Consider the following 15,385-nt stretch of genomic DNA (forward strand, 5'->3'; position numbering starts at 1 on the left):
TGCCCCTTTCCCCAGCTCCCAGTGTAAAAGAAAATAAAACTCCTGGACTGATAGTGCTTCTATGATATTTGAACCTATTATTTCACAGTGGCACCTTAACCCTAGAGTAAAATGTTTTCCCCTTTGAAATGCTTCATTAGTTCTCCAGCATTAGATCTTCCATAGATTTAATTGATTGAATGATTCCTTGACGTCTAGTTAGGAGCACCTTGATACTTCACCATGCCATTAAATAGCACTACCATGCCTAAAAGGCTGTAAAGCAGGTTTATTTGATAGCTTGTTCACTCATTAAAAATCAACAAAACTCTTGGCAATGAAGTGAATGTGCTTTGAAAATCACTCTCCATAGAGGCTGTTAAATTTTTTACGTTTTACTAGTGTCCCAACCATGTATGGACTGTCACAAACTGATGTCTGTGACAGGCCCTCACAAAGTATGCTTTTGGTGTCTGGAGGTCTAATCACGGCTCCAGGCCCTGTGACGACTGTTCCCAGATGAAACTGAAGGGTATATGGCAGTGCAAGGCCAATGTTTACATTGCCAAACACAAGAAGACTCCACGATGTGGCCGATCAAAACCGAATAGCAGAGCCTGTTCCCAAAGTCGTTCCCATGGCAGTTCATCATTGCAGTCGAATCTTTAAGTAAGTCTAAGAAAAAGCATTAGAAGTTGAAGGGGAAATATGCCCTTTCTCGCCACTCGAAATCGAGCGAGGGCTCAAGGGTGTCAGTGTGCCTCCCAGTCTTGTTCCCCATCTCCATCTGAGCCCCTTCCAAGTCTAGTCCTGGCACTCCATTAGTTTCCAGATCTGTTTGTGACGTTGTAGCAGGAAGAGGCCTTCAGAGGGACCATGCTGTGGATTTTCAGCACTTTACCGGCTCCTTTCTGGCACATCCGTAGGGTCCAAGGATCCGCAGGGGACTCTAGTCTGACTGCGGCCTGCGAGTCTGCTTTCGGTGGCGTCTGTGCCCTTTGAGACCATATTGGGTTCGGCATCTACAATTGTGATTTTGATCATAGAGCCATTTCCAGCACCGATTACCTTTGCGTGGATGCCGATATCAAGCCAATTGAGCAATCCAACTCTGAGCAGAATCCACCTCGACCGAGATCGCGCCCGGCTCTGTCTGGTACACAGCTACTGGGCAATCCTTTAGACTCTTGTCACTTCACCCCCACTACGTGGTAGGGCCCAGATTTTACACAATCCTTTTGGGACTGACTTGGACAATGACAATTAAAATGTAATGGATGATTATGTTCCACAAACCTGAACTGGTATGACGAACTTCTAGATGCCAGCATCCTGACTACTTCTGCAAATATTGGCCTTGGGTCTCCCCCTGGTGCTGCAAAGGAAGAAAATGCCTCCTTCGCAGTTGTTATGCATACAGTGGCAGAAGTTCTAGACTTACAGCTCCACACTACGGAAGTGAAAAATAATGTGTTAACTGAGATACTTCAAACAGGTTAGGCATCTACAGAACCCCTGTTGCTATCTAATGAGGCCTTCAGGGATACCCTTTTGTGTGCTTGATCAAACCATGCTCAGATCTGCTTGTTAACAGCAGGCAACCCAGCTTGCCTTACACAGCATCCAGTGCCAAAATGTTTGGTGGTACAGGCATTCGCCAGCAAAGTTAATCCCAGCACTTTCCCTACCACTCTTCCTGCTTGTGAATTTTAAAGAAAACCGATATATGGAAAACAGATTTTCTCCTCTGCAAGCCTTGCTCTAAGCTCAGTAAACATCAGCTGTCCTATAGGCCGCTATTCCCATGCCCTTTGGGATACAGTGACACAAGTTTTACCAGCCTTTCCAGACATCCTTTGGCCGTCCTTAACACAGGATATTCAGGATGGTTATAATGCAGTGATATTTGTAAAACACACTCTCTAAAACACAACTAACTGTTTAAGTCAAGCAATGCAAACTAGTGTGGCTCTCTAGATGAGATCTATGGGCTTCCCTGGAGATGTCAGAGCGTCCATTACATATGCCATTTGACGGATCTTGCCTCTTTGGCAAAAAAAGCAGACTCTGCCCCGAATGGTTTAAGCAGAGTAGGCCTGCAACCGGTACCTTGGGTCTTTCTTCTGTTGCTATTCCACCAACAGTTTTTGCCCTTACTTTGGCTACAGTCGGGGTGTTCACTTTTGTCAATGCCAGACCCCTCCACCAGTCCAGCAAACCTTTCAGCCATTTTGCAACCGAGGCCACCATTCACAAAGACCATGACCAGGACAGCAGAAACAACGTGCTTCTCAGCCCCCTCTGCCCCCATCCCTCTTGTATCTGAGGCCACAAAACTGCTTTTGAGTGACCTTGCTGACTCATAGCTACCCTGTTGGCTGCAGGATCTGATATTTCCTCCAATGGTCGTAGTCCATTGCTTCTGAAACGTGGGTTGTTGGACCTGGTCCTTTTTGCAGGGTTATCCCCTAACTTTCTGCCTCCCTCCGCCTATTTTTCTGACCTTTTTGTTGGCTTTAGGACTTTACCATTGCTAAATAGTGCTAAAGTGCATATGCTCTCTCCTCTAAACAGGGTATGATTGGTTTACATCGGTTTGGAATATTTAATTTACTTGCAAGTCCCTTGTAAAATGGTATCCTATATACCCAGGGCCTGTAAATTAAATGCTACTAGTAGGCCTGCAGCATTGCGTGTACCACACCAGAAGTAGCCTTTCAATTCTGTCTCCGGCCTACCACTGCAGGGCCAGCATGCGTGGTTTACTCCCATTTTGACTTTGCATTCAAAACTACTTGCCAAGCCTTACACTCTTCTTTTATTACACATAGGTCACCCCTAAGGTAGGCTCTAGGTAGCCCTATGGGCAGGGTGCTGTGTAAGTGAAAGGTAGGACATTTGCCTTTATTGTGTGGCATATCTTGGTAGTGACAAACAGCCTATCTGTGTTTCTCAAGGCTATGAGGCCTAGTCCTCTCATAGGCTGGCATTGGGAATTCCCTTATATACTTTTGAGTCTTAATTCAGGATCAGAAAGGAGTGCCGTTGCCATGTTTAGTATGTTTAGAATAGTGGTGACAAATCCTGCTTAATGGTGTGGTAGAATTTTACATTACTATTTTAGAAATGCCACATTTAGAAAGTGGGCATTTCTCTGTGCTTATAGGTTTTTGTGCTTTGCTACCTGTCTCCAGTACACGTCTGAGCTGGGGTGATAGCTACACTTGGTGCATATTTTCCAGACAGCCACAACTTAGGAAGGGCTGGTTGTGGCAGGGGATGCATCTACCTTCATCTGCATACTGATAGTCTTCCTAGACTGGGAGAGGGAGAAGTTGTTCACATTTTACATTTGTATAGGTTGTATCCTGCCCTCACATAATGAGCTTGTTTACCCCCTACTGATAGTCTGGAGCCAGGGCTGGGTTAAAAGGGATTTTTGCGCACTTCTAAGGGTTTCTTTGAAGTCACCCTTCATCATGGACAATTTTGAGTATAAATATAGGGACTCTGACGCCATACTTTTAGACACTGCTTGGACTTGTAACCAGATGCTGCTGGCTCTACAAACTGCACATTGCCAGAGGACTACTATGCTGCCAGAAGGAACTGCCATTGGACTACTAGTTTTGTTGTGCTGGCAGAACTGCCACTCTGCTAAAGTAACTTATAGTGCAGGCCTGCCTGTCTGCTACGCAAATTGTGCCCCATTTGTTCTCTAACGGCATGTTCGCTTGCCCCCTGTTCTGGCAATCTCAGGACTTGAAACGATTGCCTGTAAGACCCTCTGCTGTGGGACTCCTGTTGGAAGTAGCAGGGGGCTTCTCAAGGAGCTGTGGTTGAGCACTCTTCACTGTAAAACCTGCAAGTCAGAGCGGGGTGAGTGCTGGGGATTGTTTCTGTCAGCGCGTGGTGAGCGTTTTCGGTTTCCCTGTGAACTCCGTGTGTTGCCGCGTCCTGGGTGTTCTGCAGTGGGCTTCTTAAGGAGCTGTGGCCGAGCACTCTTCACTGTAAAACCTGCAAGTCAGAGGGGGGTGGCCGGCCGTCTTGGGCTGGCCAAAAGTCATGCTCACTTTGCATGTTCTCCACCGGGCTGCTGTCATGGTGACAGCAGCATCGTAATTGGCTTAGGGGAGCCTGTGTGCTTCCTGCTTTTTCTGGACTTGGAGTCAGAAAGAGGAGCGGAGACATGACTGAGGTGAGACGGTGGAAGAGAGAAATGTTTTTAAAAAACACGCCACCTCCACCACCCCTGTTCCCTACCAGCCACCACTGATCTGAGCTATAGCCTCCCCTTCTGTTATACCCTGACGCACCTTCCCCTACCTTCAGGGCAGCTGACGCAGGACCATCTGTCCGTCTTGTGGCAGGAAGTGCAGGCCCTTTTGGCCAGAGGGGCCATATAAAATGTTCTGGACTTGAAAGTAGGGACTCTGTATTTCTCCTGCTACTTCCTTGCTCCGAAGCATGAAAATATTTGTCCCATTTTTGATGTTTGCCCTCTCAATGCCTTTCTGCGAAAGGACAAATTCTAGATGCTCACACTAGCACAGATCCTGTCTGACCTAGACCCCGGAGAATTGATGGTGGCGTTGGGCCTGCAGGACATTTCCATATCCCTGTACTGCAGTCCTACAGACGCTACCAGCTTCTCACAGTGTGCCAGTAGCATTTTCAGTTTGTAGTACTTCCATTTGGCCTCTCCAGCACCCCTCAGATGTTCACAAAAATGATTGTGGTGGGTGTAGTACACTTTCAGAGGTCAAGGGCAACAGTCTTCCAGTAAAACTGGTTGCTGAAGGAATGTTTGCCACAGGCAGTTGTCAACCACCTCCTGGCGATGGTGATCCTCCTAACATTGTTTGGGTACACTTTCAACGTGCTTAATTAACTTGTAACTCCTTTGCAGTTGCTCCCATTCATCTGAATAATTCAGGCTATGGTACATGTTCATGCCTTTGTTCTGAGTAAGAAGTCCAGGACATTCAGGCCATGATCCCGATGTTGCAACCTCATCCCTGTATTTGAGTGCAGATTACTGTTAAGTGCCTGGAATTATTGTCCTCCTGCATTCCACTGGCCAAACCTACTAGTTGGCACATGCAGGCTCTACAGTGCGATCGCAAATCCCAGTAGACCCAGTGGAAGGGAAATCAGTTGGATTGTATCCAGGATTCAGAGGGGACTGTCGAAGATCTGAAGTGGTAGTTACTAGACAACGATTGGGCAAGTGGGAGACATCTCTCCTTGCCTCATCTAGAGTTGATGTTAGTTACAAATTCGTCACTACTAGGTTTGGGAGGCCATCTGTGAGAGGGGGCCTCTGGCAGTGACTCAACCCCACATGAGTTTGTTGGGGTTGATGGCAATTTGCTTGGCGTTGAAAGCCTTTCTGCCAACCGTCAGAGGAAGGCTGATGGAGGTACTCATGGATGAGACCGGCCCCATGTGATACTTAAAGAAGCAGGGCAGGGTCTCGGCACCTGTGTCACGAGGCTCTGTGCCTCTGGAATTGGCTGTCAAGGAATTTCTCTGTTAGTAAACCACGTGATAGGATCTCTAAATGCAAGGATGGATGAAATCAGCCACCAACATTTAGCAGATCATGAATGGTTGTTGCATCCGGAGTTGGCAGAGGGAGTCTTCCAGCAATCGGTAGAACCCTGGTTCACCACCGCCAAGAACGCTCAGTGTCCGCACTTTTGCGTGTTGGAGTTTCCAAGGTAGCTGTCTCGCACAGTCACTTTCCACATAGAGTGGAGCTCTAGACGACTTACTATATGCCTTCACACCACAATCTCTCCTGCCCCAAGTTCTGAAGAAGATCAGGAACGGCCTGGCCAGAGTCATTCTAGTGACACCAGATTGGGCCAGGAGAGTGTGGTTCCCCAGAATCCCTGGGCTTGAGCATCTGTCCTCCAATCAAGCTGCAGCGTGGAGGAGCATCTTCTGTCAAAGCAGCGGGGCGGAGTGCTGCTCCTGGTTCTGCAAAATTTCTATCCCCATGCTTGGAAATTAAGTGGTGGCAGTTGATCTCATTCTTCTTCCGGAATGACATCAACAAGGAGTTCCATCACACAATCTACCTGTGCACAAGAGCGCTGCTCTCAGAGTTTTAGGATCCAGTCTGACGCTTGGCTAATAGTCATATGGTGAGGATTCAGCGGTTAGGTAGAGTGTTCACAGGAAAGATTGTTACTGAAGGTAAGTCACTTGTTCTTTACCGGCTCCATCCCGACCAGTAGGTAAAGGATTTTCAAGACTGACGCCTATTCACTGCAAAGACTCTGAAAAAGAGGGAGATGCAAGGGAAGCTGCCATTCAGTAGATGACTCAGTGGGGCGTCCTCCCCCGTCAGCCTCCTAAAAGTCACATAAGCAAGCCTTATTGGATATTATTAAAAGCAAGAAGTTTCTTGAAGTAGCTTCCTCTCTGAAGCTCTGCCCTCCACTTCTATGGAGCCTCTCCAATGTCTCTAAAATGCAGGGCAAACATCACAGGCATCCAGTGGTTTCCAAAGCAAAGTAAAAAATGTAAAAGTGTAAAAAACATGCAATGTAAAAAATATGGGTGGAATACTCCAGTTAATCTCAGCCACTGGGCATTACTAGGGGCCACATCCTAGTTCATCGTTTTTTGACACACCATGCCACCTCAGGTAAGACCTAGCCATATGCAAATCAGCTTTGGTTCTGCTTCAATAGAAACAGTCCAGCCAGAACTGTCAAGCCAGGTCCTATCTGAACAGTAAGACAATACTGTTTTCAGCCTATATAGGCTTTTTCAGTCGGATGCAGCTTGTTTCCAGATGCACAGTGAGCACGGAACCCATGTCTGGGCATACCCGTCGCACTTAGGATGCCACAATGAAGAAAACAAAAAAGTGATTGATAGATTGGTTAATCTGAGCCAGTATAGATGGAATGCTTGAATTATTCTCAGCCACTGGTAATTATTTCAGCCACATCCCACTCCCATCTTTTTTTGTGCCCACCGTGCCATCTCTGATTAGACCCAGCAATATGAAAACTAGCCTTGGTCCTTGTTGCGTCGGATAAGTACAGCCTAAATTTTAAAGCCAGGTACTTTTTAAACCAGAACATAAGCATCCCAAGAGTGTTTTCGGTCTATTTGGGTCTTTTCAGTCAGGTTTGGTTTGTGACCGTGTGCACGGGTCTCTTGTCTGTGCATAAACACCACAATTAGCCCCAAATAGGTTGAAACTGTCTGGGGCTGCTTGTGAACTCTTTTAGAGGGGACCTGGCTTGGGAGTTTGGGCTGGACTGTTCCAGTTGGAGCATGATCAAGACAGATGTGCATATGGCTGGTTCCTGTCTTAGGTGGCATGGTAGAGCAAAGGAATGATGCACTAGAATGCGACCAAGAGTACTTACCAGAGGCTATGATTAAATTGAGCCTTTGACCCATCTCTTTTTTGGGTACTTGGATCTCAAATCAGGCTAAAATACAACTAAAATGGCTTGTTGACATCAGCACTATTTTTGTCCATTGACCCCCTTTATTGACATCAATTGTCAAAGACTCAGTCACACTAGTCTTCTTGAATTTGTTGACACCATTAATTCCTGAATCATCGATTTCTCAGTTGACAGCCTCACTGGCAGACGTTGTTAGTGTCCGCTTATCATTTACCCCGTTGTGATAGATCTACTTCTACCAAATTTTATTACGTTCATATCTGTTTTGTGCTCTGCTGCCTGTATTATGTCGTCTGCCACTGATGCTATTAGAAAAATACAAAATGCAGGCAATTTTTTAAAGCAGATTGAATTTTTGTATTTCTTTACGAATATGTGGAAGGAACTAGTGCAACTCATTTTTATATTTAATGAATACCCTCTACAAAACACTGTACAAATCAACCTAATCTGATGTTACTTATTATTGGAAGGATTGGCAGTGAATTTTCTCTTGGTGCCAACAATGAATTAGTGAGATTTCGAAGTGATATATTGAAGATATTTTCCTTCTCCAATTTTTGGCTAAATAATGCCTAATGCATATGCCATGATCTCATGGTTGGGGGTGGAGGGACCATTATCACATCAAAAGAATGTGTTCATAGAAATGTGCCTATGTCTACTTCTCTTAGTAGTGCTAGGTGTTGTTTTCATATTAAAGGAGATTATGGCTTTTTTATGGCCTTCAAATCTATGATTTGGGAAGCACTTATTCAGTTAAGCATGTTCTCCCTTGTTACTACTTTCCCAGTGATTTTTGGCTTAATATTGCTACAAATTAATGTAATGATTGATGAGTAGTACGAAAAATGTTGCATCGCTATACCAAAAAAACACAAATCTGTATATGAATTTTACTTTTCTATCCTTAAATGTTATTGACATTTAGGTGAGAGAGCAACAGGTGCAGGCTATTGAAACAGAAACTAAAGAAACGTTGCAGAAACTCTTTCCACATGTGTCTGTTCCTTCCAACTTGGTAAGTCTAGACTGCATCTCTATAGGTTGACTTAATTGTATTCTTAAAGATTATAATTTTACATATTTTGATTCCCTAGTGACAGGTTAAGTATGTAGTCCCATTAACAAAATGTTCACCCCCATAACACTGTCCAAGGTTTGTAACTGGAGTTATTAAACTTCAGCTTAATATGAATATACATATTATTGCTACTTGTTGCTACAGTGAATATGAACTTTTATTGTTCTCCCTATGGTATAAAAATAATACTCCGGTGTCTTAGATTGCTTTTCAGGACTTTGTATTTGGAATCTTTTACAAATGCTTTCAGATAGATGTTTACATTCTTATTTGGAGAGGAATGAACAACTAGGTTGAGGCACCTGCTCAGAATGGTTTTGGATCTTTGGTCTTGGGAGTTGAAACAACATCTTTCTGATGGATACATCTACCTGCAGATTCCTCACCTGTAGAACATTCCCCAGGCGTCAGACTGGATCCAGAAAATTCTAAAGCAATGATGTCGCCTGTTGAGGGCGCTGGACTTCAGCGCAGGTAGTGACATTAGCTGATGCCACTAAGACCCACCCCGAAGCAACGACGTCTTTTCCCTTTTTTTTCTGCAGCTACAACACAGATCTGGAGCTTCACAACCTAAAGAATTTTCCTCACAGATCTCCAAATTATTATGCAGTACCAAAAACATCCCCTCCCAAAAAGTCTTGGCTGAAACCCTTGAGGAATTGTGAAGGGCAGATATCCATTACAGACCCCAACGCTGTCTGTTTGTGGTGTTTAGGGTGTGACAATGACTCGAAGCCCTGCTCCTCGTGCCTCAGCATGCATCAAGGAGAGGGAGGCCACATTTTCATTTCCAGAGCAAAGGGCAACCACACGGAAAGCGGTGCTGGTACCAATCCCGCTCTCCATCATCCATTCAGGCAAGCGATAGAGGAAACACCAAAAGGACAAGAAACGTTCCTGAGAAAAGTCTTCCCTGATGTGCTCCGTCTCCCACAGAACTTTCTCCTCGGAACAAGAGCTGACACCAGTGGATCCTCTGTTAGCCCTGCTCCTCCTATGGACTCTGCTCCAGACAGACCTCCATCATTCTGGGTCCCTCACAGCCACCACCTCTACCTTTTGAGCCTCCAGAGCTGGTGTTCCTGCCTTTCTAGCCGATGCCCTATCAGAGCCGGTGCTTTCAACCCATTGTTATGATCATGCGCTCCGCTTCTCGACGCTGCAACCTACGTCATGGAAGGCACTGCAATTACCACCACCTTCTCCAGAAACAGTGACTCAGGCTGACGTCGAGCTCCAGGACCATTACCGCAGATAGGCCCAAAGGTTGCTTAAAGAGAAGGCTTCCGAATCGCACCTCCACAAAATATTTAGGCAGTATTCTAGCCCTGTGGAGTACCTTCCCTGTGCTGAAGATCCTCTTGATTTTCAGGGCCTGCCTTTGTCAAGTGGCTTGGAAATTTCCCCAGAGCTAGGTATCTAATTCCCCTCTGGACCACCAATGCCTGTGTAGTGTCACTGCATAAGGTTATGTTAAAAGCTGCACAAGACTTGCAGCTTCCATCAGCTAAGACGAAAACTAATGTCCTTACAGAGGTCCTCTGACCCTCATTGATCTCCTCGGAGCCTCTTCTCCCCTTTAATGTGGCTCTGCTTGAACCTGTCTTAGCAACATGAGAAGCCCTCCTCTACGCTGGCAGTCAATGGACTCATGGTCTGCCTTTATTGCTCGGCCCCTGGCGATCCAGCCTTTCTCTCCACACAACTTTCACCTGAGAGCCTGATCATTCAAGCTTCCTGTTCGAGACCTCAATATGGTAGTGCTTTTCTTGCAGCTCCTGTCAATATAATCAAAACGCCTGGCAGCTCCGGGCAAGAAGACCTTTTCTGTAGGCAGTATGGCCTTAAAGTCCCTCAGTGCCAACTGCCTCCTCACCTGCTACAAGCCTGCCCAAGTGATTGTCCCTTCCGACATGAAGTAACTTTTCCAAGAACTATTCACAGATGACCAGAATGCTTGTCTGCACATAATTAATTCTGAGCAAGACACTGCAGACTCGGTCTACCGAGCCATGGGTACCTCCATTTCAGTGTGTTGTCATGCTTGGCTCAAAACGTCCAACATCTTTTTAGATGTCCAAGCCAATTTTATGGACTTTCCTTTTGATGGGGTACACCTGTTTGGAAACAAAGCCGACTCAATGCTGGAGCGGTTCAAGGCTTGTAAAGCCACAGCCAGGTCCCTAATCCTTCAGTTCCTGCCGCCAACCAAAGACTTAACGGTCTTTTCTCCACATCCATGGCTTCGGGAGAGGCTGTTTCATGCTACCCCGGAAGATTTAACTAGTGCTTCAGCAGCAGCCTAACCCTTTCATCTGTCAATATAGAGGCTGCCGTAGAGGAAAGGGCTGCGGATACGCCTTGCAACCTTCTTCCTCTTCCTACTCTCCCGAGCCTACAGGGAAGCAGGCCTGATTTGCTTCCATAGTCTTGTGTGAGTGAAGGTGTTCCACTTTCTACTGGTCTGAAAGGCCATTTCTTGGGACCAGTAGCTCCTTCAAATTATAGAAAGGGGCTACACCCTTTCCTTTCTTCATGGTACGCCCCAATCCAACCTCCTCTACGCCTCCCAACCATGTTACATCGGGAGGTGGCAGCTCTCCTCAAAGGAGCGAAGGAGTTTGTACCAGAGAAGGAAAAGGGCCAGGATTGTTATGCACGTTACTTCCTCGGTGTTTAAGTAGGATGGCAGTCTTCTTCCTCAAAAGGAAAATGTTCGAGATGCTGACCCTAGTTTCTGTTCTACTGGCATTGGAGCTTGGAGACTGGACAGTGACCCTGGACCTGCAGAATGCGTACTTTCACATCCCTATCCTGCGGTCTCATCAGAAGAACTTGTCATTTGTGGTGAGCTCTACGCACTGCCAGTTTCCAGTACTACCCTTTGGCTTGACTTCGGCACCTTGAGTCTTCTGAAAGGTGATGGCAGTGGTAGCTGCCCATCTCAGACAGTTAGGCATCCTTGTTTTCCCATATATGGACGACTGGCTCCTCAAAGTAAGCTCGCCAGAGATAATGTTATGCCACTTGTAAATGACCGCATCTCTGCTGGTCAACCTGGGCTTCAGTTCATAGGGTCGGTACTGTTCACCACTCCGTATTTATTTTCCATCCCAGCGAAGACATCCAGGAGATGGTTCCTTCCAACAAGGTAGGAGAGATCCAGTCCCTAGAGTCCTGCATTTTAAAGGTCTGCGTGTGTCATCTATCCTGCAAGTCACGCACGTACGTTGACACATGAATGCCCTCCGTGTTAGTGGTGCCTCCGCAGGTAGTGGCTCCAGTATGAGGGAGACCTGTTGGACTCCACCATGATCTCTCCCAGCGCTGCAGTGGAAGTGGCTTGGTAGGGAAAAGAGGCGGACTTAACTCACAAGATGGTCTTCACTCCCCTTTCAGCCATAACCATGGAAATAATGGATTTCTTCACCGTAGAGTGAGGAGCCCATCTGGAGGATCTGGAGTTCAGGGGTCTCTGGTCTTCGGAAGAGCAAGTATTTCACATCAACCTGCTGGAACTTCGGGCGAACCGGCTGGCGCTCAAGGTCTTCCTCCCCTCCAGCGGGCACACGTTGTTCCAGACCTTGGCAGACAATACGATGGCACTGTAGTATATGAACAAACAAGCGGGAGTAGGGTCTCTCCTACTTTGCGCAGAGGTGTTGGGATTGTGGTCCTGAACACATCGCCAAATGATCTGGGTCACCTAACTGGTCTCTGAATGTCAGAGCTGACATTTGCTGATCACAAGTGGTGTCTTCTGCCAGAGGTATTCCAGGACATCCTTGCCCAGTGGGGCACTCCTCTGGTGGACTTATTGACCTGCTCAGAAAATGCTTAGTGCCAGCATTTATTAAACATCCAGTGTCCGCTGAGGGCAGCTTTGGGGCATGTGTTTTAGTTGAGGTTGAACTTTCAGCTGCATTACTCGTTTTCCCCATATCCTTGATTCCTCAATTTCCCAGGAAGATTCGCCAAGACTGGGCCGAAGTTGTTCTTATTGCCCCAGTTTGGCCATGGAGGGTGTGGTATACGCATCTTCTGTGCTTCTCCACATGTTTCTCGCTTCGCCTTCCACTCAGGCCAGACCCTCTCTCCAGTCAGGGGGGATGGTCCTTCCCTCAATTGCTGCCACCTCCACTGCTTGGAGTTTGAGGCTGGGACAACTGAGCTCCTCCCAGCTGCCACCATAGGTGGTCAACATTTTGCTTGTGTCACTCCTCCAATAAGTCTGTTTATTCTGGCACTTTGGACAACTTTGTTGCATGGGGTGGATCCCTTGCTGCCAAATTATCTCATGTGCTGCAATTTGTGCTTTCCCTTGCTCAGAGGGGATATGCCATTGGCACTGTGAAGTGTTTTCTAACTGCCTTGTCTGCTGGATCAGCCATTAGCATTTAAGACAAGGCCTGCCTTTTTTCTCCAACTTCCTTTGAGGTTCCTCAATGGGCCTTGAAGCTTGTTCTTACCATTTTAAGGGGGGCTCCATTTGAGCCCCTTTACAGTTGTACTCTTTGAATATTAACCCTCAATACTGTGTTTTTGTTTGCTATTATTTCGACTAGTAGGATCAGCGAGTTGCAGGGCCTTAGCTGTCGCCCTCCTTTCACTACTTTCTTTCCAGATAAGTTAGTGTTCTGAATCGAGGCTGCTTTCCTTCCTAAGGTGGTCACTACTTTCCATCTTGCCCAATCCATCATTCATCCAACCCTTTACCCTCCACCTTATCCTATGCAAGAGGAGGAATGGTTGCATCGGTTGGATCCTCAGTGTGCGATTAATTACTAACTAGACCGGATCAAGGAATTCCAGTTGATTGACCAACTCTTTGTCAGCTACTGCAGCACCAAAACCCAGTACAGAGGAGGACTCACAGTGGATTATCCTCTTATCAAGCTCTGCTACGCCTTAGTCAAGAAAGAGCCTCCTGAAGGAATCTGTGGCCCATTCCACCGGGGCTAAGTCAACCACTTCTGCAGTCTCTCAAGGGATCCCGATTGCAGACCTCTGTAAGGCAGCAGCGTGGGCTTCCTAGCTAAGCACTGCTATCTGCACACAGAGGTGCGCGGGGATAGACACCTTGCCAGGCCCTTCTTGCTGAATTTTCTTATCTGACCATGCGTCACCTTCATACGGGGCAGGGTATTGCTCAGTAATCTGTTCTACAGGTGAGGACTCTGCAGCTAAAAGTATCAATCGGAAGAAAAAGCTACACACCTGTGGCAACAATCTTTCGGGTGGATACTCTGTCTACCTGCTTATTCCTCACCCACCTGCCCGCTTTCCCGTTTGATGGATGGATTATAGGGACAGTTAATACAATCCCATGTTTCAGTATTTGGCACTGCATTCCTTTATTGATGTCACCGTTCCTTCTTGCCTCAAAGGCTTGGAGAAAATGGAGGAAAACAGACATCGATGCACCAGGGTGGGCGCTTTATGACCTTGGTGGCACGCTTGATGTCACTTCCAGTGCTGACTGAGTGCAGCGCCCTCTACCAGTGACTTTGTTGCTTTGACGTTTTCTGGATATAGAGTGACGTCTAGGGTGGATGTTCTACAGGTTAGAAAGCTGCAGGTAGATAGAATATCCACCAGAAAGATTGTTACCACAGGTAAGCAAGCTTTTCTCCCTTCCCATTTTCTTCCCTTCCAGAAGTCTGTTCCCAGAATTGTAGAATGGATTTGAAGGCAATGACACCAGAGTACTGTGGGAAACAATAGTGGGTTCTACTCTGGTGTGGTCCAAAAGTGAGAGGATACCTAACGTAGATCTTTTGTGCCTCAGAATGAAACACCAGATGGCCTTACTATGCCTCAGGGTTCTCCAAAGATGGCTGGCTTGTCAATGCCTTTTTTAGTGTTTGATCAGATAGAAGTATGTATCCGGCAATTACAAGAATTCCCACCGAGATTCAGATCCTTGTGCACTGGAGCTTTAGGCTCGTCTCACAGTGCCGGTACCTGCATTTTCTTTGCTTTCTTTTTAATCTGTTAGTGTCTTAATGTCATGATGTGCTCCAGTGTGGTTGGCATGATGAGCCGTGCTCCTATTCAGTGTTTGAAGGGTTTCTGTAAGGGACACGTTCACTTTTAAATTCAGACTGTTTAAATATATGGTACATTCAAAAAGGTCACAATCTCCTTTTGTTTCAAGAAGGCATTAAGCAGTTCTTGGTTGGCTCTTCCAAGACTGGGTAACAGTCGTCCTTAAGAATGCATCTATTGACTGTTACAACTTGTATCATAATTTCCAAAGAAATCTTTTTTTGTGGTCAGATATGTTTAGGCCTGCAGCCCATGCACTAGAAGGGTGTCTTTCTTTGCAACTGTAACCTGTGGGAGTCCATGACACCAGAATCATTCTGTGTAGTCTAACCTAGTATATAGTTCTGCTAATCTTGGGCTCACCCTCCTATCGGTGTTCTGTTAGGAGCCAAGTTAACCTGCTTCAGACTTCGTAAGCTGAATAATATGGCAGACTCAGCTGTCCTTAAGCTCAAATAATGTTTAGAAGCTAATTGTGTAAACCTATGCAAGCTTGCATTTCATTGGCCCCATGATGAGCAGTACTTTGATCACTTTAGCGGTATGCCAGCAGCAGCTGGTATGGCCTCCAGCACAAACGCCTTTTGAATTGCAATCCTTCAAGGGCAGCATTGCCTGCTTCACTCATTGACACCTTAGCTTTGAAGGAGAGAGATTTGCAACAACCCTATTTATGTAAACCATAGGGCACTGAGTCAAGAGCTACAGGTCAAGTGGAAGACTAAAAGATATGGGATATCCATTGGAACTGACATCTGGTAGACTTCAATGATTTCAACGTGCAGGCAAGAAAATCCCAGTTTGTAGCACCAGATTATGACATTCTACACTA

At 46.3% G+C, this 15,385-nt stretch overlaps 1 protein-coding gene across 32 annotated transcripts in view; it reads left to right on the forward strand.

The window, feature by feature from the left end:
- KTN1 (kinectin 1) overlaps positions 1 to 15,385 on the forward strand; it is a 484,843-nt gene that overhangs the window by 394,318 nt on the left and 75,140 nt on the right. For all 32 annotated transcript variants that reach the window (XM_085626790.1, XM_085626798.1, XM_085626810.1 and 29 more), the window contains one exon: positions 8,350 to 8,439. In XM_085626790.1, coding sequence (XP_085482916.1) covers positions 8,350 to 8,439 — 90 coding nt within the window. The remainder of the gene's footprint in view (positions 1 to 8,349; positions 8,440 to 15,385) is intronic.

Source organism: Triturus cristatus, chromosome 9 (genome assembly GCF_964204655.1).
Source record: "Triturus cristatus chromosome 9, aTriCri1.1, whole genome shotgun sequence".
Taxonomy (NCBI): domain Eukaryota; kingdom Metazoa; phylum Chordata; class Amphibia; order Caudata; family Salamandridae; genus Triturus; species Triturus cristatus.